Consider the following 26,209-nt stretch of genomic DNA (forward strand, 5'->3'; position numbering starts at 1 on the left):
GAAACGTTTACGAGTCCGTAAACGAACGCCGGCAAGCAAAAAAGCGCAGCTGAGACAAGCCGGAGCGGCGCGGTGCACAAAGCATTGTTTGAAGGTCGTCGTTGGGGTGCCGTGGAGTTTATCGGCGAGCGCGGCGCGGCATTGGAAATTGCACGTGCGGGCCGTACGATCACGCAGCGTTGCTACGACGCGACGGAGGACGAGACAGTAAGGGCCGGACTTAGAAAAAAAGTCGCCGTTAACCTGTAAGTCGATCCTTTTCAAACCTTTGTTGGATTTTGTAGTTTGTGGTCTCTATTTTGTGTGTAAAAAATCAGCAAAATGGCTGAGCAATTAAACCAATTAATTAGAAAGCGAGCTAGTGTAAAAGCGAGCTTATCTCAATTTAAAAGGTATTTAACAAATTTCAATGTGCAAACTGAAAGCGCATCTTCAGAAAAAGAAGTGTTTATGCAATTCCAATTTAGAACAGAGAAAATAATCGAGTTATTAGATATTTTTGAACAATATCAAAGTGAAATTGAGCCATTATGTTCGGAAAACGATTTAGAGAGCCAATTTAATGAAAGGGAAATTTTCCAAACAGAATTTTACAATATTGTCGCAAAGGCAAAAAATATTTTGTGTGATTTTAATGATACGAACAACAAAAATGAGTGTTTGCAAAATATTACGCATTCGGATTCCAACTCTGTCATTTTTCAGGAAAATTTACCTTACGATTACCTTTAATAAACTTACCAACGTTTGCTGGAAACTACTCAAAGTGGTTGGAATTTAGAGACACATTTGATAGTTTAATTCACAAGAATAAGTCGATTGGCGACATTCAAAAGTTTCACTATTTGCGTGCGTCACTTGAGGCTCCAGCAAAGGAGGTAATTCAATCATTAGAATTTAGCGCTTCAAATTATGAGATCGCGTGGGACATTTTGTGCAAAAGATAAGACAACAAGCGTATTTTGGTGCAGAATCATATTACGGGGATTTACGATATACAGCCCATAAAATCAGCGAGTGTAAGAAATTTTTGGAGCTAACAACCAGCCAGAGAATTGCGCAAATAAAACGAAACAAATTATGCATGTGTTGTTTTTCGAACAAGCATTTTAGTTTTAATTGTCAAGGGAAAAAATGTTCGCAGTGTGGTTTAGGGCATAATGTTCTATTACATTTTTATAACCAACGCCAAACCGAACATGGCAGTGTTGAAGGCGCCCCAATTGCTGACGTACAAAAGGCTGTAGAAGCGTCTTCAAATGAAGGAAGTAAAACCTCTGTGGCGCTATCGAGTATAAATTGTGGGACTCAAGGTCAGGTGTTACTTTCTACAGCGATTGTCAAAATAAAAGATGTGAGTGGCAATTTGCATCATTGCAAGGTTTTGGTAGATTCAGCTTCAATGAGCAATTTTATCACTGAAAAAATGTGTGACAGACTTCAGTTAAAAACAAAAGATGCGAATGTGTGTGTGGTTGGGATTGGTCAAAACACTGAAAAGATTTCGAAACGGTGTGAAGTAGAAATCAGTTCTCAGAAAGGTGATTTCAAAATTCCTATCAGTTGTTTAATCATTCCAAAAATTAGTGATGAGATTCCTTTGTGTGAAATTGAGTTAGGGCCAATAAATATTCCAGGAAATATTTGTCTAGCAAACAGTGAATTTCATTTGCCTGATGAAGTGGATATGTTAATTGGTGCAGGTGTGTTCTGGAAACTCATAAGAGTTGGAAGAATCGAATTAGGGGAAAACAAACCTGTCTTACAAAACACTTGGTTAGGATGGGTAGTAGCGGGCTACATCAGTGGACAAGGATCTCTAGTCAAACCTAAGAAAACGGTGTGCAACCTAAGTATCGGTACAGAGGTACAAGACCAACTGGCCAAGTTTTGGGAACTAGAAGAGCCAGGTGGAGGTCAAATCGAGGGAATGACACGGGATGAAGTTGATTGTAAAAATTTGTTTGTGTCAACAACAAGACGTGATGAGGATGGTCGATTTGTTGTTGCAATCCCATTGAAAATGAGTATTGAAAAGTTGGGAGATTCTCGAGAGATGGCATTGAGGAGATTTTACTCTTTGGAGAGGAAATTTGCCAGGGACAAGCAACTACATGTAGATTATTGTGAATACATGCGAGAGTACGAACAAGTAGGTCACATGACTCAAGTAAGTGAGGACATCACGAATGAAAGGTGTTATTACTTACCACATCATGCTGTGAAAAATGAAGGAAGTTCTACAACAAAGTTAAGGGTTGTGTATGACGGCTCTGCACAGTCAGACTCGGGTGTGTCACTTAACGATTTGCAATTTTCGGGGCCAAGAATTCAAGAGGATATCATTTCAATTTTGTTGAGGTTTAGACAACATGAAGTAGCATTCTGCGCAGATATCGCCAAAATGTACCGACAAGTATGGGTTAGGGAAGATCAACGCCATCTACAAAGGATACTGTGGAGAGAAAATCCAGCAGAAGAAGTCAAGGTCTACAATTTAAACACGGTGACATTTGGATTAACCTCAAGTCCATTTTTAGCGGTAAGGTGTTTGCAGGAACTGGCAAAAAATTGCGAACATACGCAGATTTCAAAGGTAATTGGCAAGGACTTCTACGTTGACGATTTGATATCAGGGGCCTCGTCGATTCAAGAGGCACTTCAGATATGTAAGGGTGTTTGTGAGGTTTTAAAATCTGGTGGGTTTGAGCTCAGAAAGTTCAGTTCGAACAAGAAAGAGTTCTTGGAACAATTTGGAGTAAGGCCCAAGGCAGAATTACAAACTCTTAATCTAGGAGAGCATCAACACAAAACTTTGGGATTGTATTGGGACTGTCAGGCAGATATCTTTACCTACAGAGTGAGGGAATTTTCAAGTAATTCAAGTACCACAAAACGAAAGATTCTGTCAGAAATTGCCCAGCTGTTCGATCCACTTGGGTTAGTCAGCCCGTGTGTCGTCATTCCCAAAATTATTTTACAAAGATTGTGGATACTCAAGTTGGATTGGGACGATGAAGTACCGACCAATATTGCCCAAGAGTGGAAACAATTTAAGCAAGAAATGGTGGTAGCAACAATTCAGAGGACATCGAACTTCATGGATTTTGTGATGCTGCACAAGAAGCGTTTGGAGCATGTGTCTATGTCAGAATTGTCACGAAGGATGGAAGTGTAGTCGTTCGCTTATTGTGTGCAAAAAGTAAAGTTGCCCCGATAAAGGCACTAACTATACCGAAATTGGAATTGTCAGGTGCATTATTACTTTCAAGGTTGATAAAAGAAGTACAAACTTCCATGACGTTAAACTTCAGGAAACTGTTTTTGTTGAGCGATTCTACAGTAACATTAAGTTGGATAAAATCACCAGCAAATCAATTCCAAGCTTTTGTCGCAAATAGAGTATCTCAAATTCAGTCTATGACGGATCAAGACAATTGGCATTATGTGCGGTCAGAAGAAAACCCCGCAGGCTTAGTATCCCGGGGACTTTTTCCTTCCAAGTTGTGTGGAAATAAATTGTGGTTTGAAGGTCCACAATGGTTGTCACAAGATTTCTTTCCAAATCAGGGTGTTAATGTACCTTTAGAGGAACTTCCAGAAAGGAGGAAGCGAGTAAAAGCCTTTTTGAATACAGAGAAGAATAGTCTAGAGATTTTTTCCAGATATTCCAGTTGGACAAAATTGAAACGTGTATTTGCATATTGCTTAAGGTTTACGGCACGTTGCAGAAAATTGGATAGTCACGAATCAAAGAATTTGAGAGTGAAGGAACTCCAAGAGTCTGAAAAAATGTTAATAAGGTTATCACAAGATGAATGTTTCGAAAATGAGCAGAAAATTTTGGAGACCGGTGAGAAGATAAAAAAGGGTTGGTTGTCAAATTTAAATCCGTTTCTAGACGCCGACGGCTTAATCAGAGTAGGCGGAAGACTAGCGCTTTCAGAATTTAAATATGACAAAAAATTCCCAATTGTGTTAGACCCAAAACATCCATGTACAAAATTGATTGTTAAGGCAGAGCATTTGAGACTATTGCATGCAGGCCCTCAATTAGTGCTCAGTTCATTAAGGGAAATTTATTGGCCACTAAAGGGCAGAAATGTTGTGAGAAAGATGGTGCATGAATGTGTTGTGTGTTCGAAGGTTCAACCTAGGTCCTTTGAAATACAGATGGGAAACCTACCTAAGTCACGAGTGATCCCACAATTTCCATTCAATACCACAGGGGTTGATTATACAGGGCCGTTCAATTTTAAAATAGCTTTGGGACGGGGCACGCCTTTGTACAAGGGGTATGTTTGTTTATTTATTTGTTTTTGCACACGTGCAATACATTTAGAGGCTGTAACAAGTCTGTCTACGCAAGCATTTGTTGCAACTTTCAGGAGATTCGTGTTTAGGAGGGGCAAACCAGAAAAAATGTTTTGAGACAATGGTAAAAATTTTGTGGGTGCTCAGACAGAACTGAGAGAGTTGGGAAAATTTTTGCGTAATAATCATGTCAGTTTAAAGACATTGATTGCGACAGAAGGAGTTAATTGGGCTTTTATTCCGGCATATTCGCCTCATTTTGGGGGTTTATGGGAGTCAGGGGTAAAAAGTGTAAAATACCATTTAAAAAGAGCTGTGGGCAAGGCAAATTTGACTTATGAGGATTTTTCTACTTTGTTGTGTCAAATAGAGGCAGGCCATTTTAAACTCACGTCCTCTCACTCCAATGTCCTCTGATCCTTCTGACTTGGACGTTTTAACCCCATCCCATTTCCTGATTGGAAGAAGGGCAACCTCATTACCGGACCCACGATTGCTCGAGCAACCTGAAAATAGGCTTGCTAGCTATCAACGTATTCAACAATACCAACAAGGTTTTTGGTCTCGTTGGTCACTGGAATATATCGCTGAACTTCAGAGGCGCCTCAAATGGAAGGCTGGCGGGGACACTCTGCAGGAAGGGACATTGGTGATCGTGAAAGAAGAAAATGTGCCTCCCTTGTGTTGGAAAATGGGACGCATCGTTCAGTTATACCCAGGAAAGGACAACATTAGTCGGGTGGCTGATGTAAAAACGAGTGAAGGTGTCATCAAACGTTCATTCGCAAAATTGTGTCCATTGTTTCACGAAAGTGGGTGAGAAAAAAACTCAGTTCAAGTGGTTTCAAAGGTTGTCTAAGACAAATTGATTTTCAAGAAATGTTTGTTTTGTTGTTTTTTTTTTGAAAGAGGGTTCTTTCAAGGCTGGGGGTATGTTGAGTTCAAAATTATGTAAATTTCTTTTTAATTTTGTGTATCTTAAACATGCCGGACATTTCAGTCAATGTGACAACAGGGCGTTGTACGCCAAACCGGCAAGGTCTACGTTTCTGCTAGGCTAGTAACAATTTTGTAGCGTTACGGGGTAGACGTTCACGGCATGGGTCGCGACGTCGCCGCAATGTGAGATACAGTCCATTTATAGAAAAGAAAAATTCAATAAATATTAAGTGATTGAGGAAATGCTTGTATTATTGAAGAAACAATCGGGCACACAAAATTGCTTTAGTAATGAAGGTATGAATGGTTTTTACCTATGTATTTTGAATACCCAAATTTTAAAGCCATATTTTGTCCCTTTCCTCGATAATAAAGGTCATTGGGCACGAAAAAATTATCCCTGAAGTTATCAACTGTCGAGTTCATCTCAAATCACTTATTTCTTCATTCCTGTCGGATATAGAAATCGACTCAGTTGAGGAAGTAGCTACAGCAAGAATTATTTCTAGGCGAAGAAAGTTTAAGAAGAATTCTGGTTCATCAAAAACAATTTGTTAGATCATATGAATTCAGCCTTAAAATATATTTTAGGAGATATATTTTAAGGATGCTATTGACAATAAAAAAGCTCTGAGGAAGCAGGAATGCGAGATATTTATTAAAAAACATAATTCTTTCGAAGGTGTTATTTGCTTTCGTGTTAAAACATTCCTATTTAATACTTACCACTCTTAAAAAATAGTGTGAGGTAAAAGTAATTTTATTTTCTTACTTTTCTTACTTGTATCTTGTTATAATTAAATGCCCGGATTTAAGGGATTTAAATATGTTTTTGAAAAATAAGAGCTAAGATGATAACTAGTAATAACAATAAAGTGAAATGAATTTTTATTTACCTCGATTTTGCCTTAAAAATAACAATTAGAAACAATAATCACTGAACTGACTTCAGCGTTTACTAAGTTTTATGTTCCTCGCTATCCTCTTAACAGCGCTAAATTGTGTAAGCTAATTACAGAAATTGGCGTGAAATATGGCAATACTGTTGGGTGCTAGGTACATCTTGTTTTACTAAAAATATATATGTATATATGTGCCATATGGCCACTATTTGTACAAGTGTCAGAAGAGCAAAATATATCTGTGTATAATATAGCGGGTGCTCATTTGACTACTTTCATAATGCGCTTTTTGTATATATTTTTTATTATTAGATGCCATTTTTTAATAAACATAAGAGACACAATATTGTGGGCCATATCCTAAAACTTTTAGCACTGATTTTGTAGATCTTTTTGCCTTCTTTTGTTCTTTTACAATTTTATTCTTTCTACATAATATCGCAAATGTCCCAGCAAGAGCAATGAGGTACGGTATTAGAGAAAGGGACAATTCCCGAAATTTCAAAAAGAACTTTCTAAGAAAGTGACTGCTATTGATGGTTCCACAAAAAAGTAGTGAACTACTGGGAAAATCCCATCTTTAAATATGAGCGATTATATATTATTGGCTAAAGAAGGCGCGATTGGTGTGCTGGACGATAAGTAAAATGCAACACTACCTCCTCATTTTCAAGACTTTCCAACCGTATGTCGTTATCCCTTCTGTCGGTATAATTTTCCTCCGTTTCTAATGGAATTTCTTCGCTGGAATAGTCGTCGTTCTGCTCCGCCATGAATGACGCGCATGAAGTCGATGGTGCATTCTCGATGGAACTTAGCAACTTATCAGCGGCTGCAATCGTTTCTTTAGTTGATTTCTTTTGAGATTTTTTGTACGCAAAGCCCAATTTCACGAGCAGATTGTTGATAGAGACGTATTTAATACGATCGGGATCCAGAGGACCTCCCCGTATTACGATGCCATACCTGCAAAAGAAAATACACGGTATTGACATTTAAATTCTGAACGGAGTCATATATTGAGGTTCTAAAAAGACGATGAGTGCAGTGCACGAAATGATTTGGTCGAGTAAACAGAATGGTCTGAAATTAAATTTGTCAAAAGGAATCCTAGACTAAACAAGTGAAATTAATTCAATAACACATTAATAAGATTCCTTTAATTTTCTTTATTGATCAACATTTTTTTGACATATTGACATGAAAAAGAATCACCAGAGGACTTTAGGTATCGGAAATAGGATAATATTCAATTTTTTCTCATAAGATAATGAAAACATTAGTTACATCGCATATAAAGCTGTTTAAACCAAATCTAATGTTATTCACAAAAGCATAGTATATCAAAAGAGTAGTAACAATCTTTTTCTTTTTTCCTTACTTTCCAATAACGCATACGTCTAGAGAATTTTAAGTTCGCAAATAGAAGAAATTCGTAGAATCTAAAACATGAATAAATGTCATTGATAAATAAATTAAAGAGAAATGACATGACATGACACAAAACATTGTAAACTCATAAATGTCTGAGTTCTATCAATAATCAGCTAAATATGGGGCAATTGAAACCCAGAAGTTGTAGCAGTATTGTCTGAAGCTACTTTAGCTTTTTAATATTTAATTCTAAATAAGGATAGGATTACAAAGTTAGGTGGTTTTCATTTGAAAAAATAATTGTCGCCAGTTTTCTCAATTTTATTTTAGTTGTCATTTTTTTGAACACCCGGTATTATTAATAACCGAAATTACCAAATTTGTTCAACATGTCATTTTCTACACGGTAAATTATTATAGTAAAATTTGAAAGGATAAATATCTACGAAATGGTGAAATTTAGGTAAAGGCTATTGTACACGAAATATTTCTAGAATCCAAAAAAGCAATAATATATTGGGTGATCCACTTAAAACAATAAAGTTGACATCCACTTCCGGTGAAGATTGGTGGGTGAAATTTAGAGGAGTGCGCAGAAGATCATTCCCTCCCGAAACGCATCAATTTTTAATAACCATAGGGTGGCAACAGACGTTTCTTACCACATGTTCACGGGCATCGACTTCTCTTCAGATTCGTCCGCGTCATCGGGTTTGTGTACAAAGATCCGCTTATGTTTGTCAAATATAGCTTGAAGGGCCTCTACCGATGATATACTCCAATTTCCTGTGTCGCCGGCCGGTTTGACGTTCACCAGATGGGTTTTCGTCACCGCTTGGAGATACTTGGAGAAGTGGGTGTCGTACTCGTACATCTTATCCGCAGGCGAATCAACTTCCACGATCTGGAATGTGGGCGAATAAAATACTCAAAAAAACGAAATGAAAGAATTAGCAAAACTAAGCAAAGACAAGTGGTTTACTTAGAAAATGGAAGAAAACATTCCTATAAGTGATAGTGCTTTACAAGAAAAGCAAAATGAATTGGGAACTAACATTAAAAAAACAAAATTTAACTGTTCTAGAAGTTGGATAAAAGTTTTCAAAAAAATGCACAATGTCCGTAGCGGAAAAATTATAAGAGAGTCTGCCGGAGTGGATATGAATTCAACAATACAACAATGAAATTTGTTGGCGAACATTTCTTTGCAAACAACCCTCTTACAATAATAAGGAGATCTTATTAATTATGGATTTATAGGATACAATGGGGGAAAAATTAGAAGACTCTATGCACATTTACCTCTTTAAGAAAACTTCAGAAGACATCATAAATCATTTGTGACTAAAGTATCTAAATTGTCAATATTCTTTTTAAGCGCCTTTACGTAACAAAAACATTAATTTAATAAAATGGCCACGAGAGGTTTTGAGATATTAACGAAGAGCCGATTTTCTGTAATTTTGATGTCCGGCACATTTTTGGATATCAAAAATTGGGTTACCTTATCCACGAGGTACACCTTCCAGCCATCTTCGATCGGTCCGAGGACCTTGCCGCGTGCGAATTCGTTCTCCAGCTCGACCACGCACGTCTCGCCGACTTCCCACTGCGTCCTCTTCACTGGTTCGAAATTGTAATGTATCTGGAGCTCGCTGTACAGCATACTCTCTCTGTGGCGGAGGTCAAGGAACTTGACCCAAATCAGATCCGGGCTCACCACTTTCACCACGTCGACCTGGCGTTTGCGTACGTTTGTTGCGTCTTCCTCTTCCGACTCGTCGTTCGCTTTTTCGAGCATAGAAGCTATCAGATCCTCTTCTTCGTAGCTCTGGTTGTTGTCGGGCACCGCCGTTTCGTATTGAGGCCACTCGAGTCTGGTAGAGCTAGAAAAGGACTGTCCTCGAACTTTTCTCAAAATTAACACTCTTTATAAGAGGCGTTTCCTAAGTTGAGTTAATTTTTTAACAATTGCTATAAGACTAGTTGAAATAAACAGAAATATACTGTCATTTTCACCAACCACCCCTAGGGAACAACTTAATGTTTGGGACGTTCCTACGGGACATCTAAAAAAGGTGTTAAGAAAGTCAAATTGTCCATTTCATTGAAGTAGTCCTCCGGTAAAATATTCAAGGAACTCTTTCAATAATTCGAGATAATATTTAAAATATCCCAACTTCATTCACTTTGGGGTAGTGGCAAGCAAAAATTTGGTATCAACTAGAGTGACTTAGGGACTACTTTACTTAGTTGTTGACTTCAAAAAATGCTCAGCACAGCCCTGTTTCAAACAGGGATCTCAGAAATTATAGCAGATGCGAAAAAGTATAAATGCGCAAACAATTGCACTTTTGTACTACAAACCATTTTTAGTTTTTCAATTGTAAAGAAAAATGATAAACACAAGTTATATGATTTTTTTTACTGCAGTTTCATTGTACCTTATGTACCACTCTACAATATCTCGCTTTTCTAAATTGGAAAACTCCATTGTGGAAAAAAACTTTATTTTGAAATAAGGAAGTTGTCAAAACAATACAATATTGTTCCTTGGTAACTATACTAGCAGCAGTGTTATTTTATGTTGATGAACCATGTTAAGCTAAAACACAATTTGTAAAAGAAAATCAAAACCTGTCATAAAAACTCACTTTTCAAAATAACCCTATCATGTGCTGCTTTGTAAAAATCATAATAAAATTCTCCATTTCAATTTAATAAGCTTTCCATTAGAAAAACCCTAAGTTTTGATTAGTGACGAAGAAAAATATTTTATGACAATTTACTAAGAATAAAAACAGCTGTCAAACTAACCAAAAGTGCAATTCTTTGCTCACTTTTTCGTATAGTTTCCTCTGTAATTTTACTTGTTTTTACATTTCTTTTTTGGTTATTTATTAGTCAATAGCAAAACTGGTGATGGTCGGCTACAATTAAATATGTATATTATTTCCAGTGAAGTCAATTTGAACTGACTTTTGACATTAGGAGACAATTCATCAATCAAATGAGTCAAAACACACAGAACAAATAAACAAACATTTATGAATGGTTTGGTTACCATTATTGAGTAGACATTCTACGCTTGGAAATTTCAAAGTTTACAGTTTTTGTTGTGAGGTGCATCTTGCCTATGAAAAGTGAAGTTAGCAAAATCATTTTAAATAATCATTTAATTACTACGTCGACACAAAACCCTTCCTTCTGAAATTGCAGAATTCTCAACCAAATTAGGCGTCCAAATTCGGAATGACAAAAATGCCGAAGTATTTGACGTCAAAATTGGTAATCTTTTGCGTTTAGATTATGTCGACTTTTACTCAAAAACTCACATGGGACCGGTAGAATCGGCTAAACTGTTCTCGACCATCATGGTATTCAAACAAAGGTCGACCTGTCCCGACATATCGAACAAAGCGACCTCCACTCCGTTCTCGGTTTCGTGCACCACCATCTTTAAAATGTCCTGGGACCGGAGGTATGCCTGCAGGAAGAGGGACGCGTTCGAAGACCAAGTGGGTTGCTTGTTAAAAGGCTGAATGTGAGCCATTTTGACAACGACCGCCTGGAAATGCCATATATTTAGATCTGCAAACGTCACTTTTGACATAAAATTCAAGTATGGTAGATGTAAGTATATTATACACGGTAGCGCTTAGTCTTGTATATCTCCATAAGTATAAGAGTCGTTTATACTTTTTACAAAACTTCTGGATGCCTCCTGCGTCGGTTTTTGCTGACGTTTCGCCAACAATCCTGTTGGCTTCTTCAGAGCTTGACTGAAACTGGCTCGTATTTTACTCTGTACATGCTTATATATTGTAAAGACCAAACAAAAAATCAACTAGGCTCAAAGAACACGAAAAAGCCTTACGACTAAAACAAATAAACTCATCAGCTTTATTCAATAAAACTAAAATTCTTGCATGTAATCAGCTCTTTTACCACCGAAAAATCCGAGAGTCTATAGAAATCTATAAACAACCTAACAATCGTAACCGCAACTCAGGTCTCTACCTGTCTCCAATTTGGTAATCAGTCATCCGAGACGGTGTTTATACCCCTCATTAGTGCCCCCCTCAAAAAATATATAAGCAGGTACAGAGTAAAATACGAGTCAGTTTCAGTCAAGCTCTGAAGAAGCCAACAGGATGATTGGCGAAACGTCAGCAATTTCGACTCAGCAAAAACCGACGCAGGAGGAATCCAGAAGTTTTGTAAAAAGTGTGTCGCACAGCACCTAACTAACATAAGAATTGTACTTTCAAAATTGATACTGAGAATTTACTTATCCCTTTTTTACGAATTTCCCTATATGTGCGTCTGGATTTAAAGTCAAATTCAAAACTTGAAATGTATTATTAGGGTTTACAGTTCAACAATCTGAGATTCTTTTTATGAGTTGGTGCTGTACAGAACAAATTTTTAAGGCATAGGATCGGATGAGATCGATAGTTTTCACAAGGTAGGTGGGATTTATGGGATGCCTACCATGAAGAATAGGATAATGTCAGGATCTGTGTGTTTGTGCATGAGAACTGACAAGAGATCACCTTTTCTCTTCCGCGCTAGATAATACTGACATGCCCAGAATATGCCTCCTATGTAAATAAACAAACCAAAACTATGTTAAGGTATATTTTGTTGTAGTAGGTATTGTTTTGTATAACTTGAAATCTCATTTCTTGTTATTTTGAATATTGTTATAAGTTAAAATTATATTTAAATTTTTAAAATACCTTGATATGTAAAATAGGAAAGTGCTGAAAGGAATAACCAAAACTAAATTGTAGGTTTTAGTTTAATTAAATCAAATTTTTGGTGAAAATCAGGATTTCTGGGAAACAAGTCAAAATTTATGACATATGTTAGAATTTCTGACAAATAAGTTAGACCTCGAACTAGATTAACCTTCCAGAGGTGGCGCCAAGTCTGAAAGACCCGACGCCATCTCAATCTCACCGTACGCACGAACGGTTGGCGGTAAAATTTCCAGTACTTCAATACCTTCGTACAGCCTACAGTATTATTACGTCTACGTGTTGTTAGTTTTCAAAAATTATTACTGAAAAGGTCTGTGAGACTTGGCGAAACTTCTCGTGTTATTACTTTTTGGGGGTGATTCTAAGGTGGCGCTTTTGTCAGGTATGTTTTTACTGTGCGCACTTGGTGTTTCATCCACCAATATCAAAAAATGGACAGCTATAAAATTTCATGTTTGGCTCTGTAATTTCTCGATTAGGAAAATTTACCTTTTAATTATTTGTAATTTTTGTAATTTGAACTGAAAATATATTATATTTTGTATATTCGAAATGATCGATATTTGAAAATCGTCTTATTTCGAATTTATGTACAGGGGAAATCATTGTTGGACCGCCATACTTTTAACATTGATTAATTCGTATTACACAGTGGTAGAGTAATTTAATTTTAATTGTAATAAAGCTGTGGAAATATACTAAAACAATAACACATTTTTACTCTAGTTGACTGCATATATTTAGTGACCATAAATTAAAGATGAATTTATTCAATTTAAACCTGCACAACCAATTTCAAAAGTTTGTTATCAAATCTCATTAACATTTTACAACTTTATTTTTAGATATCTCGAGTTGGGAAGCAGAGCAAGAATATTTGCGTCAATTATGGAATAAAGTGGAAATTGAAGAACCAGCTGACCAAGAAGAAGAACTCGCTGCAGAGAATGATATACTCAGATTCAAAGGAAATTGAACCTCTAGCAAAGATCCCAAGAATTCCACGTTTTGTTGGGAAAGATGGTGGTACAACATGGAGAAAATATTGTACGAAAAAAACCTCAAGGACCAGATGGGAAAATATTATCGTATCCCTTCCTGGAGTAAGATATTATGCAAGAAAAGCTGTTTCGTCAATGGATTGCTGGTCATCTTTTTTACCGACAATATTTTGCATTCTATTGTTGACAATACCAACCTATACATCGCCACAGTTGCTCCGAACTATTCTAGAGACAGAGCATGTATACCAACTGACTTAACTGAAATTAAAGCATTAATTGGGTTGCTTTACCTGACTGGAACACTAAAAAGTAGTAGAATGAATACAAAAGAAATTTGGGACAGAACAGGAACTGGGGTTGAACGATTTTGGGTAACAATGTCTGAACAACGTTTCAGATTTCTTCTTAACTGTTTGAGGTTTGATGATCTATCGACCAGAGACCAAAGAAGGCAATTTGATAATCTAGCTCCCATAAGAATAACGTTTGATTGTTTTGTTCAAAACTGTAAAATCGCCTACTGTATATGAACTAATGCAACTATAGATGAGAAACTTGAGTCTTTTCGAGGACGATGTGGGTTTAAGCAGTACATACCAAGTAAGCCCAATAAATATTGAATAAAGATTTTTGGCTTGGTTGATGCTGCTAAACACATACTGCGCTAATTTAGAGGTTTATGTAGGACAGCAACCTGGGGTTGGAGTTAAAAATCATCCATCTAGCATTGTCCTAAATCTTATAGGGCCTATTTCTGGGTTGAATAGGAACCTTACTTATGACAATTGGTTCACCAGTATCGACCTAGTTAACAAGCTACTGAATGAACATAATATAACTTTTGTTGGTACCATTAAGAAAAACAAGAGGGAACTTCCACCAGAGTTCATCAACACGTGAAATCGACCGGTATATTTTACTGTTTTTGGGTTTCAAGAAAATTTGACAATAATGTCATATGTTCCAAAAAAATATAAAAATGTAATTTTAGTTTCCTCCTTACATCACGATGACTTAATTGATAAGTCAACCGGAGAGAAAAAGAAATCTGAAATAATTACCTACTATAATCATACCAAAGGGGATGTTGATAACCTGGACAAGTTATCTGCTAGTTTCAATGTAGCTAGAAATACTAGACGATAGCCTATGGTGGTATTTTATGCCTTACTAAATATGGCTGTAGTAAATTCACAGATAATGTACGCTGTTAATAGCAAAGACATTCAATTACGAGAAGATTGTTTCTCAAACGCCGTTCTTTGGAGCTAAATGTGCCATGGGCTGTACTGAAACTAACTGAAACTGAAAACAATTTCGACTAAGCAAAAACCGACTCAGGAGGAATCCAGAAGTTTTGTAAAAAGCAAATTCTGACTTGTTTTTCAGAAATTCTGATTTATTCTTCAAAACTTTGACTATTTATTTTTGGTAGTCTTTCAGTATTTTCTTAGTAAATGATGTAAATCTAGAACATGTCAAAACTAGAGTCATAGGCATACCCAATTGCGGTGTATTATTTGGAAAAACGAAGCTTTACATCATTAAAAACAGTTTACTTGGTTGATAAATTTTGAACACACTCTAAGCGATAAAAAAACAATCGAACGGTAGATCCTTATGTATCTGTTTATCACACAAACAAAATAATATACCGGGTGTTCTATTTAAGATAAGGAAGATAAGTCATGGGTCTCACTGCAGAAGAAGAATTGTGGTGATCACAGCATAATTTTATTTAATGTATATATTACTGCTAATATACAAATTTGGATAGTTTGTAAACTAGCTGTTTTTTTACAAACTAACTAAACTGTTAGTTATTTTAATAGAAAACGCATTTTCATCTAAACTAGCGAGTATTTTATAAACTAACCGTTACAGTCTAACTAATATAAAAGCATAACTTATAGTGATACAAAATAGAAAAACCTTTGCCTAGTTTATAAACTTACCGACTAGTGTATACGGCTCATGTGCAAACTTGGATGGTTTATAAACTTGCTGGAAGTTATGAATAAAATGCAAACCATTGTTTTCACTTTTTTATTATATACAAATTGGAATAATAGTATAGGAATAGGTAAAAACATTTTTTAGATATATGATAGATATTACATCAACCAAGGCACTAAAGTAATTATAAACAGGTACAAAAAATACTTTTAAAAAATATTAAACTAACAATGATAATTATTATTCTTATTATTATGTATTGCAATATGAGTCACTGTTGGGACACTTGCTGTTACAGGTGTACATTTATATTTTTTGTTCATGCAGTTTATACGGGCACTTCACATTACCTGGTGTTGAACCTGATACTCAAAGTTTTGCAACACCACTTCTAATACTTATTTCTGTTTCTTTTTTAATATCATCAACAGACAAAAAAATTACTTGCATTGATATGGTTGATAATCACAAATTAATTGATATCTTGGAGAGGGCCGGTGTCAGCGGTGTTGCCCTAAATTTTTTAGAAAGTTACCTTTCTGAAAGAACACAGAAAGTTGAAGTAGGAAATTGGTTAGTGAAGAAGCAAATGTACAGTGTGGCGTTCCCCAAGGGACAGTTTTCGGACCGGTATTGTTTATACTTTATATCAATAATTTATTTAACACAAAATCTCTTGGAGAACTAATATGCTTTGCGGAGGATTCTGCCATAATCTACAGAGATAAATCCTGGCAAGCACTTAAAAACAAAGCCGAACAGGACCTACAGCATATATTTAAATGGTTGAGTAACCATCTCTTAACCGTCAATTACGAAAAGACTAATTTTATGCCTTTTGGATGTTATTCCGACTATCTCCCAGACTTCCAAGAACTGAATATCAAAATAAATGTGAATCATTCTGTGCCCATAAAATATAAAACCACAATATACAAATATACAAGTAACCGCTTAAGACCTTTAATCACAAAATTTAAAGAATTGAAAACATATTTTGAAGTGTCGTACTTGAGAACCTTATATTTCGCACTTGTTCAACCACATTTAACTTATGGAATAATAGTTTGGGGGGGAGTGCTGGATGCTCATCTTAGAACGCTAGAAATCACTCAAAAGTGGATATTAAAAATTATTTATGGCAAGAATAAACTATATCCAAGTAATAAGTTATTCCGAGAGAGTAAAATTTTAGATATTCGTCAACTTTTGGTGCAAAGTATAGCAATGCGACAATATAAGAAAAAAGACACGTTACAAACCATAAAGCATAATCATAATACCAGGCACAAATTAGTAACAGGTTACCTTCCTTAAACCAAGACCTCACTAGGACAAAGATTCTTTTTGTACTTCAGCCCAAATATCCACAGTGAGCTACCGATTGAAATCAAAAATATAAATTCTTTAACTTTGTTTAAATCTCGACTAAACAAATGAGATCGAGAATTCATTCACTGCAAATGAAAAAATATGGCTAGCTTAAAAAGTACGACAAAAAAATAAAGTCTCGAATGTGTCAAAGTATCCCCAACAATGATAAAAATACATAACCAAGAAAACGTATCCAGAACCAGACTAAACTGTACCTGATCATGACAAACCAATGGCTAATAAATTTAATACAATTACATTCCAAAACAAGCTTGTTACTGCAACATAATTTTATCACTCCTTCCCTAGCTTATTAAACTATGTCTTCTGTTTCATTTTCATTTTAGTATTCATTCAATTGGTTACCGTTCGATTTTTCATTATCCTTTTGACTTTTCCAATTTGTATTGATTTTTCCATATTTAATTACATGTATAATTTAGGTAGGTATTCGTTATCTTCATTAACACTCTTTACTTTCCATAATTATATATAGTTATAAGTTTAATTCTAATTCTTCTAATTCTCACCGACAAGAAGTATTTCTTTGGTATTATTTTAGTCTATTTATCAAATAATCGTAATTATTTGACTCCCACTTCTACTAAATACTCTTTTGTTTTATTTTTTAAAGTTTTTTTTTTTGGTTATTGTATTTACGGGAATTAGTATGAATAGCGTTATATTGTAGTCGTGATATTGTGGCTTGTATGGATTGATAAATAAACTTATTATTATTAAAAAAAAAACAAATTGATTTCGTGTAAATAATTATTTTAGTACTCCACTTACAGTTCCAAGTGGATACAAATTATCCTCAACGCTTATAATAATAGCCAACATCTCCAGGCTTAATTTTTTTAGAGGAAATCTGTAACATTGTTTCAGCTTGTCGCCAGTTTATTCTTTATATCTGGGAATGCCCTTTCCACCGAAAGTCTGCGAATGCCGTATTTTGCCAAGGCTGAATCAATTCTTCAATAACCTGAAAAAAGTATACGTAACTAACGTTTTATTCAATGTTTTAAAATAAAAATTAGAGCCTTCGACAAAAGAAGCATATTACATTAATTAAAATAACCTTAGTAAAAATACTAAAAAAATTATTTTAATCTTACCTGGTTCAAAAATTCTTTTCCATTATTGCTTTACAGCACACATGGACTACCCAAATCCGTAAATACCTCCAGAAGATTATAAGCTTTCTCTTTATCTATTGGACTGAAGTGAAAAATCCATTTAACAAAAAATTAAATTAGAACAAAAAATGTTCAAGATTTTCACAGTTATTTAATGATTTATGACAGCTGTTTCGGCAACACCGTGCCTTTTTCAAATACAAAATATGACAACCTTATTTTTATACGCCCATTTCTGTTCATATAATGCGTTTCTGAAATGTTCTACCTGTTTTTCCGATATAAATTTTGGGATATGATCCACATTTCAACTTGTAGACACGGATTTTTGAGTTTTTCGTCATTTAGTTTTATTGTTTCTTAAAAAATGTCCTATGGTGTTTTCAGTTTCAAAACCAATCTTAAGATCAATTTTAGGTAGATGTTTCGAAATTTTCTTCCCAGGTTCTCCTAAGTATTTTTTGTTTTACAAATTTTGGGTTTGCTGTTTAATATGGGATAGATAGAGTTCAGAGTTATTTGTGACTGCTTTTTAGTTATAATCTTATCTATATCTATCAAACAGGGGGTCGTAACCATTGTTAAAAGCTATCTGTTTTATAATATTAAATTCTTTTTCAAAAATTTCTGTGGAAAGTGGTACATTAAATAGTCTGTAGATAAAATCATAAAAGGCCATTTTATGCCTGTAAAGGTAATTTGAGTTATTATGTATTGTGTCCTTCTGTGAAGGTTTATGGTAAATGGAGAAATCTAATGTGTTCTGTAGTTTAGTTATAGTTAAGTCCATTTAGTACCGTCTCTATGGTATTTTTTTACAGTTATGTATGGAGTTAATATGATTCAAAAAGGACTGCAGTTGTTTTTCTGTTTCAGTGAAACAAGCAAAAACGTCATCTATATATCTATACCATATTTTCTAAATTGTTCATGAAAATTTCTGCAAGTAGTGGACTAATTTTGAGTTAAACAAAATACTAACTATCTAGCAAGTCTTGTTTTATGATAGGATTGACTTATCCCTGAGTGAGAATATTGTCTATTATGTATATTACGTCAATTGGTGGAATGTAGATTTGGGACGTCAAATGAAACTAAGAGGAATTTTAATGTCTTTAACCTTGTTAATTACAGTCGAACTTCGATAACTCGAATTTTTGATAAGTCGAACCAAATTGGTTGGCAATAGAGTCAAAAGTAGGAAATGGGTGTTAGTTTGTCTTGATTACTCGAACATCGATTAGTCGAATATCTTGATAACTCGAACGAAACATTTGGTGCCAACTTCGATAAGTCGAATTTTCTCGGGGAACCCCCTAATTACGATCGATCTTAACCTGTCTTTTTAACGTATCTATGCAAGCAGTTCAGTTTCTGTGCTTGCTAAGTTCACTTGTATGACTTACTAGTTAATACTAAGTGAAAAATACTGTCCCTATTCAATTTACACATTATATTAAAGACATTTTTGGATTTTTGCATTTGTTTGCATTGATTTCGGCAAGTACAGTGTCTACAATTTTGAAAAATAAACATTCGGTCATCACCGCAATGGAAAGTGGCAGTGCAAGTGGGGTCGAAGAAAACAAAAACAATAACATTACACTAATGGATTGTGTTGACGACGTAATTACCGCATGGAATATCGACGTTAAGCCTGACCAATTTCCAATTGTTTTAAAAAAGCCGGTTTTGGTCAGTATTCTGAATGGAAAGAAGATGAGATTCCCTTGATTTTCCTAAGTGAACGCCTGAAAGAAAAGAGTGAAGACGAAATCCAAATAGAAATCGAGTTTAAAGCTTGGACAAACATTAGAGGTATAGCAGAAGGTAGCACCATCAACGATTTTATACATGCGGATGAGAATATTATTACTTCAGAGTTTCCTACTGATGAACATATTATCGAGTCCTGCAGATCCGAACCAGTACAGTTAAACATTGAAGATGACTGCGAAAGTGACACGATGGTGGAGAAATTGGAAGATGATTCTCAGCAACCACCTTCAAATGAATTGGTTGAAAATTCGTTGATTGTCTTGCGTTCCTATTTGAAAACCAGTGAATACACAACCGATTCCCTCTATGATTGTTTAAATAAAATTGAACTTTTGTTGAAAATCAAAATTAGTCATCCGGTCGTCAGTCACAAATAACTGACTTTTTTTCAGTGAATGAGTAAACTTTAATATGTACATACATGTGTATGTGTATGTATATGTGCATACATACTATGTTTATATATACTGGGTACATATACAATGCATTTGTATGTACATATATTATGTAAATACATACATACATATGTACTACTATTTCATAATTTTTGTTTTTTCTTCAAAAATCATAGAGATTAAGGCATTTATATAACTTATAACGCATTTTTAAAAATGAATGAATAAATGTTCATTCACCAAAAAGTACATGCATTTGTAGGTTTTATTTGTATCTCGAAGTCTTGATAACTCGAAATTTTCATGTGTCAAATCGCAGTTCGACTGTAGTTCGAACGAATTTTTGATAACATTTATAGGTTTAAAGGCAATATGATATTCTAAAATTTTTAGTTTTTAGGGAATTGATTGGTTAGTTTGGTTTGGCTATCTTGTATTACTACCTGACACTCTAGCTTCGTAAAAGCTTCCTGGAGCGGTCTGATGTTGGCCATGGATACGATTAAGGTCATGGATATGATTTCCAATTAGCCAAACTCTTGGTTAGTTTATTTAGATGAAATTCTATTAAAATACCCAACAGTTTAGTTAGTTTGTAAACTACACACCAAATTTACAAACTATTAAGTTTAGACTTGGGACGTAAATATTAGTATTAGTATTAATGAATCAAGAAAACTCTGTGTTTTAGGTTTTTTGTATTGTTTTTTTTTAAGTAAGGTGTCATCCTTTATTTTTCTCTTTAGTTTTTTACCTGACACTCTAGCTTCGTAAAAGCTTCCTGGAGCGGTCTGATGTTGGCCATGGATACGATTACGGTCAGGCCCCAGTCGAGGAGGTTTACGTGCGCCTGATTGCCGTTGCAGTCTATTTGTTTGATATAGGCGCGGTGCCAGTTGGATCGTACGGGGTCTCGATACTCGACGAGGACATAGGTGCCTGAAATAATAAAACAAAACAACAAATTACCAGATTTCCTCGAAAATCGTAGAAAAAAAACATACCTTCGATAGGGACGACGCTATCTTCAGAATGTTTGTACGATTTTTTCAAAGAATGGAGCATTGATTTGAACGATTCTTGATGGCTGGCCTAAAACAGAAAAATTTTACTGAAATATTTAAGAATAATGGGCGCTTTTTGTTATTTACAAAAAAACAGAAATAGATATGAAAAAAATATTGGTTTGCAGGCTTCCTTCATCTGGGCGCTAAAAAGGTACAGAGATGATCTAATTTTGTTTTCTGCATTCTTGATGGATGAATAGCGTTGCATAGAAGAAATTCCACGCGTTTTTCCACACGTTATTTATATAAATATTTAATTGCATCTAGTCTTTAGAAATAACAGATAATTTATTCAGGTAGTCAATTTGGTCAAAATTTGGTCAGTAGGCTCAGCTCGAAAATATTAAAGGCTTATCGTGTCCCTTCTATATAATGTCCTGGGTTGAGAAGTGTAGTACAAAGACCCGATAAATCATTAGTCACCGAATCATATATGGAAAAAACGCTGCATATATCTCTTTGAGATAAAGAGCAACTTACTGCTCGCCCATTTTATTACCCACAAGAAGCAACCACATATCTTCAATAGTTAAAAGAAAAAACGCTTTATTGAAGGAAAAATGCGTGTCTATCCGTGTACCCCAAGCAAAGAACACTTACCAAATGAACAATAATATTATGAGGATCGATAACATTGGCAATGACCACGCGTTCTTTTTGGTTCTTTTCGAACTTGTTGCTATTAGGGAAGACCGTCAATTGGGGATAATATATTTGCTGGAATGATATTCAATTAAAAAAAAAAAACCGACCGAATAGCACCACTCACCTTCTTCAGTACAGTGCCCTCTTCCAGGTTGCTCTCGTCGTTGGACTGAGACGTGTTAGACCCGCCGTGAACCAAAATATCTATCACTGAAGTCATTCCACCATCGGTCGATGAAATCATCAGATCGACCTCAAGGATACCACAATTTTCCGATTTCACCATCATATAAACCTCTTTGCTGTAGCAAAAAAAAAATGACCGTTATTCTTATGTATAACAATATAACTGACTTTTTGAATGGGCGCACCGGGTATTGACTTAAAATATAACAGTAACACCGAATATCTGAAATCAAGAATAAAATATGTAAATGAATTATCTCATTCTAACTCAAAAACAAAACCTACAAAATAAGAGGGCAAGTAACTTACCTATTACATAGTTTACACAGTTTATTTATTTGAAATTTTGTGTCACGGTTAGCAAATTTTCTTGTAACATATATTCGCAGATTTAAAATATGAAAAAGATGTAGTTTTACATAAATGTTTCAGTAAAACTTCGAACCAAAATGTTTTTTAATGTTGTTTTAAACTGTAATTTTTGCCAAAAGTATATTTGAACCGCAAAATTAATCAATTCGTAATTTAAAGTTCTTCATAGGTTTAAAATATTGACAACTGACATGAGATATATTACGCGAAATTGCTCTATGTCTGACAAGTATGACAACATAAACTGCAACTGCAACAACATACTTTTAATTGCATCCTATCTTTTTTATACCATGCTTCAAACCCTATCTGATCTTAGCTCATGAACTAGCTGTAGCAAAGCTGCTTTTACATTACTTTCATTCACCAAACTGGTCTCTTTATTGTATGCAACTTACTGTGACCTTAATTTAGGAAGGATTCAAGGTTTGAATGTCTTAACTGAAATATGGAAAACTACAATTGCAATTTACCTCAACCCTGTTATTGCAAATTTCAATGTTATTACTCCATAGTATTAAGAAACAGAGCCATAGACGTACCCGTTAAGAGTCTTGGCGAGGGTATAGTGTGCGCGCTTGTTCCAATCGACGTTCATCGGGTTGAACAGCATACATTCGAACGCCATCGGTTTGATCTGCTGCAGAAACGGCGGGATGTCTTTGATTCTGAAACGATGAGGTTGTACTAAGAGACTACGGCCACATGTCAGTTCATTTTCCAGTATACCTCCCGCTGTTTACGGTTTGAGTTTTGCCGTAATCGATAAAAAACACATTGTACAGGGGCTCGGTTTCGCCGTTCTTTAACGCCACGAGCCTCCCGCGGCACCAACGTTGCTCCTTCTGACCGCTGTGCGTCTCACTGATGTAGTGCGCCAAATACAAGTTATCTGCAAATCGAAATCGGCTTTATTTCGAGGAATCCCTCGCCTTGGGCCGACTACTGACTGATCTGAGGGTGTCTGATCAATTGGGCCCCGCCCAATTTGATATAATTTTCGATATCCTTGTTTAGCTGGTTGAGTTTTGATTCCATACTCTTGTAGTGTACGAAGAAACTGTCCATCGAGTTTATGTGTTGGACCTCTACCTTTTCCACTAAATTAAAAGTAACAAGTAAAACAATAGGTTGAAATGCGTTTGGCACATTTCAATTGGTTTTCGAAGAGGATTTAATTGCAGATGATATTGTAAGAGCGTTTGATTCTGGGAAAGTCAGTTCTTTAGTGTGCACTAATCTAAAACTTTCAATAAATTAAATCATCAACTGTTGTTCTCCACTTCGCCGGATTTTCTGAAACGGCTGAAAAGGCTAACCGCATTCTCAAAAAATACAACTTGGAGATAAAGACGTCTGTTTTGCTATTTGACGAGGGTGGTGGAAATTAAGGTATCGGAATTAACAGTATATTAGGGTTTACCCCACATAAATAAGTGCAGTAAATATCAACCTTATTATGGTGTCATTATGGCTTTGGTTTTCATAATCACATTCAGGAAATACAAGCAGAAGAATTACAAATCTAGCGGCGTAACGGGAAAGCTCGATTTGAAATTAATAATGCTGGTTACATCAAAGATGTTGTTTTGATATTGGTAGTCATGCTTTAATAACAAGATTTGTTGCGGGAAATATTTCCAGTAGTTTAGCAATTTCTTGCAGGTAGGGTGAAGGTGAAGAAAATCTTAGATTAAAATAGATAAACGATGCCTAAAGAAACTTGAAATTAAGTCCAAAAAATTACAAAATTCAATAGCTGAAATTTCATTACACCAATGCCCACTAACAAATAAATAAACTGCCACAATCACAAAGGCAGGTTCAAAATTAAATGAAATGAAATAAATGGAGACTATGATGGAAAGAACACTATTCGTTTATTTTGTAGGGCATTAAAATCCCTTTAACAATCAATATTGTTCTTTTCTGTATATCAAGTTGTGTTACTTCCAAAATGAATATGTTAAATCAAGAAAAGTTAATAATGTTTAAGGCTTGATGTTTTGGAAAAGATTCCTACAAATATATATTGAGATAACTATTTTTTGTTGTGCTTTTTTGGTTCAACAAATTTTATAGGTATATTTTTTAGTCTATTGCATATTGTAGAGGTGGAACTCTCTTGGTGAGAAAGTAGTCAATAAAAATAAAAATACCTCCGGAGGGACAGTAACATGAACATTACCTGTAAATTTTAATTTTTGTGAATAGTGTTGATCTCAGCGCTAATGGTATATACAGAGATATATTTACAAGGTACTGATTGTGATGGATCAAAAAACTGAACATCAGAAAAAAACTAAAATGTATAGCAGTAAACTTATCGGACATTGCGACTTTTCGTTTATGAAAATAATAATGATAAAATTTTCAAGTGACAGATCATCTCCCTACCTAATCGCTTTGAGTTATGGTGTTTTTGCTTGTGCGTCTTTCGAGATAAGGTAATCTTTTTACGGGTTCTTGGGACCTCTTCGAACCCACTTGGCACCGAACTATCCTCACTTCGAACTGACTGGCTCACTAAACAGAAAAATAAACAAAAATTGATACTGAGAGGCAAAATATTGGCCTTACACAGAGCGCTGGTAGGGCCATCAAGGTCGCTATCGGACAAAGTGTCGTCGACAACATAATCATTGGGCAATTCATCTGCAGTAACTAACTTGTACTCAGAATCTTCATATTTTTCGATGGAAAAACCTTCGTCCAGCAATTTCATAACTGAGGGGTTGGCTATAAACCTAAAAAAACCGAAACGTGGAACCAAGTAATTGCTAGGGATACTAGCCTGGGCCAAAAAAAATGGTGAATCACAGAAAATGTACGGAGAAAATTTGAGCCCTTAATGTCACTAGAAAGAGTTTTATTGGGTTGTTCGGAAAGTCATTTCGTTTTTTTTTTGGGAACATGAAAGACAGTTTTCGTATAATGAATAAATATTTTATTAAATTATATATTGGCCATTCTGGTCCAACACCTTTTGCCATCTTTCTGGCAGTAACATAATTCCCCTCTCATAAAAGTTTTGGTCCTTGCTGGCAAAAAACTCGTTCAGGTGGTTTTTGACATCTTCATTTGAGGTAAAGGTTTTGCCATCCAAAAAATTTTGCAGGGACCGGAACAAATAGTAGTCGGAAGGCGCCAGATCTGGAGAATATGGTGGATGTTGCAGTACGTCCCATTCAAGCTGTAAAAGTTTTTGGCGAGTGACCAAACTTGTGTGAGGTCTCGCATTATCCTGGTGGAACACTAAACCCGTCCTGTTGATTAATTCGGGCCTCTTCTCTTTAAGTGAATCATTCAATTTGTCCACTTGATGACAATAGAATTAATCGTTGTATTGTCCGGCAAAAGCTCAAAAAAAAAACGATTCCTTTGACATCCCACCAAACGGAGAGCATCACCTTTTTTTGGTGAATGTTGGCTTTTGACACTCTTTGAGTCGGTTCATCTTTTCTGCTCCATGACCTCTTGCGTTTAACATTGTTGTATACAACCCATTTTTCGTCTTCAGTAATAATCCGCTTCAAAAATGGATCATTTTCTTGACGTTTGAGGAGCGAATCACACACGTCAACGCGACGACACAAAGTTCGCTCCGTAAGGACACATCGAGCTTCGAGGTTAAGCCCAAATGGCCATAAACAGTCGAATTCGACAAATTTAATCTCTCCCGATCTCTGGTGTGGTTATTCGCCGATTTGCATCAACTAATGCCTTTATCGCATCTTTGTCAGCTTCGACCGGCCTTCCAGACCGTGGTGCATCTTCGACATCAAAATTGCCGGATCGAAATTTTGCAAACCATAATTTTTCTTTTTTACAAATATGTAAAATATTGTAAACAAATAATTTTCAATAGTAACACACAATTGTTATTGTTAAAGTTGGTAAATAACTTTTGAAAAAAAAAAACATTATATAAAAAAATGTTAACAGACATTTTTTGTAGAGCATTAAATTGCCCTTAAAAATCAGTATTGTTAAGATG

The 26,209-nt window shown here is 35.3% G+C and overlaps 1 protein-coding gene across 3 annotated transcripts in view; it reads right to left on the bottom strand.

The window, feature by feature from the left end:
• Positions 1 to 26,209, bottom strand: part of LOC132702646 (RING finger protein 17) — a 55,289-nt gene that overhangs the window by 25,131 nt on the left and 3,949 nt on the right. For all 3 annotated transcript variants that reach the window (XR_009618911.1, XR_009618910.1, XM_060671417.1), the window contains 13 exons: positions 24,793 to 24,959; positions 24,610 to 24,738; positions 23,163 to 23,312; positions 22,942 to 23,104; positions 22,755 to 22,880; positions 21,779 to 21,956; positions 21,610 to 21,726; positions 20,947 to 21,034; positions 20,697 to 20,881; positions 10,865 to 11,097; positions 9,034 to 9,415; positions 8,192 to 8,433; positions 6,815 to 7,121 (listed from right to left, as the gene is read on the bottom strand). Coding sequence is in view for 1 of the 3 variants with exons in the window: in XM_060671417.1 (XP_060527400.1) it covers positions 6,815 to 7,121; positions 8,192 to 8,433; positions 9,034 to 9,415; positions 10,865 to 11,097; positions 20,697 to 20,881; positions 20,947 to 21,034; positions 21,610 to 21,726; positions 21,779 to 21,956; positions 22,755 to 22,880; positions 22,942 to 23,104; positions 23,163 to 23,312; positions 24,610 to 24,738; positions 24,793 to 24,959 (2,467 nt within the window). In the remaining 2 variants the exon portion in view is untranslated. The remainder of the gene's footprint in view (positions 1 to 6,814; positions 7,122 to 8,191; positions 8,434 to 9,033; positions 9,416 to 10,864; positions 11,098 to 20,696; positions 20,882 to 20,946; positions 21,035 to 21,609; positions 21,727 to 21,778; positions 21,957 to 22,754; positions 22,881 to 22,941; positions 23,105 to 23,162; positions 23,313 to 24,609; positions 24,739 to 24,792; positions 24,960 to 26,209) is intronic.

The sequence above is a fragment of the Cylas formicarius genome, unplaced genomic scaffold (genome assembly GCF_029955315.1).
Source record: "Cylas formicarius isolate icCylForm1 unplaced genomic scaffold, icCylForm1.1 PGA_scaffold_5__7_contigs__length_24384050, whole genome shotgun sequence".
Lineage (NCBI taxonomy): Eukaryota > Metazoa > Arthropoda > Insecta > Coleoptera > Brentidae > Cylas > Cylas formicarius.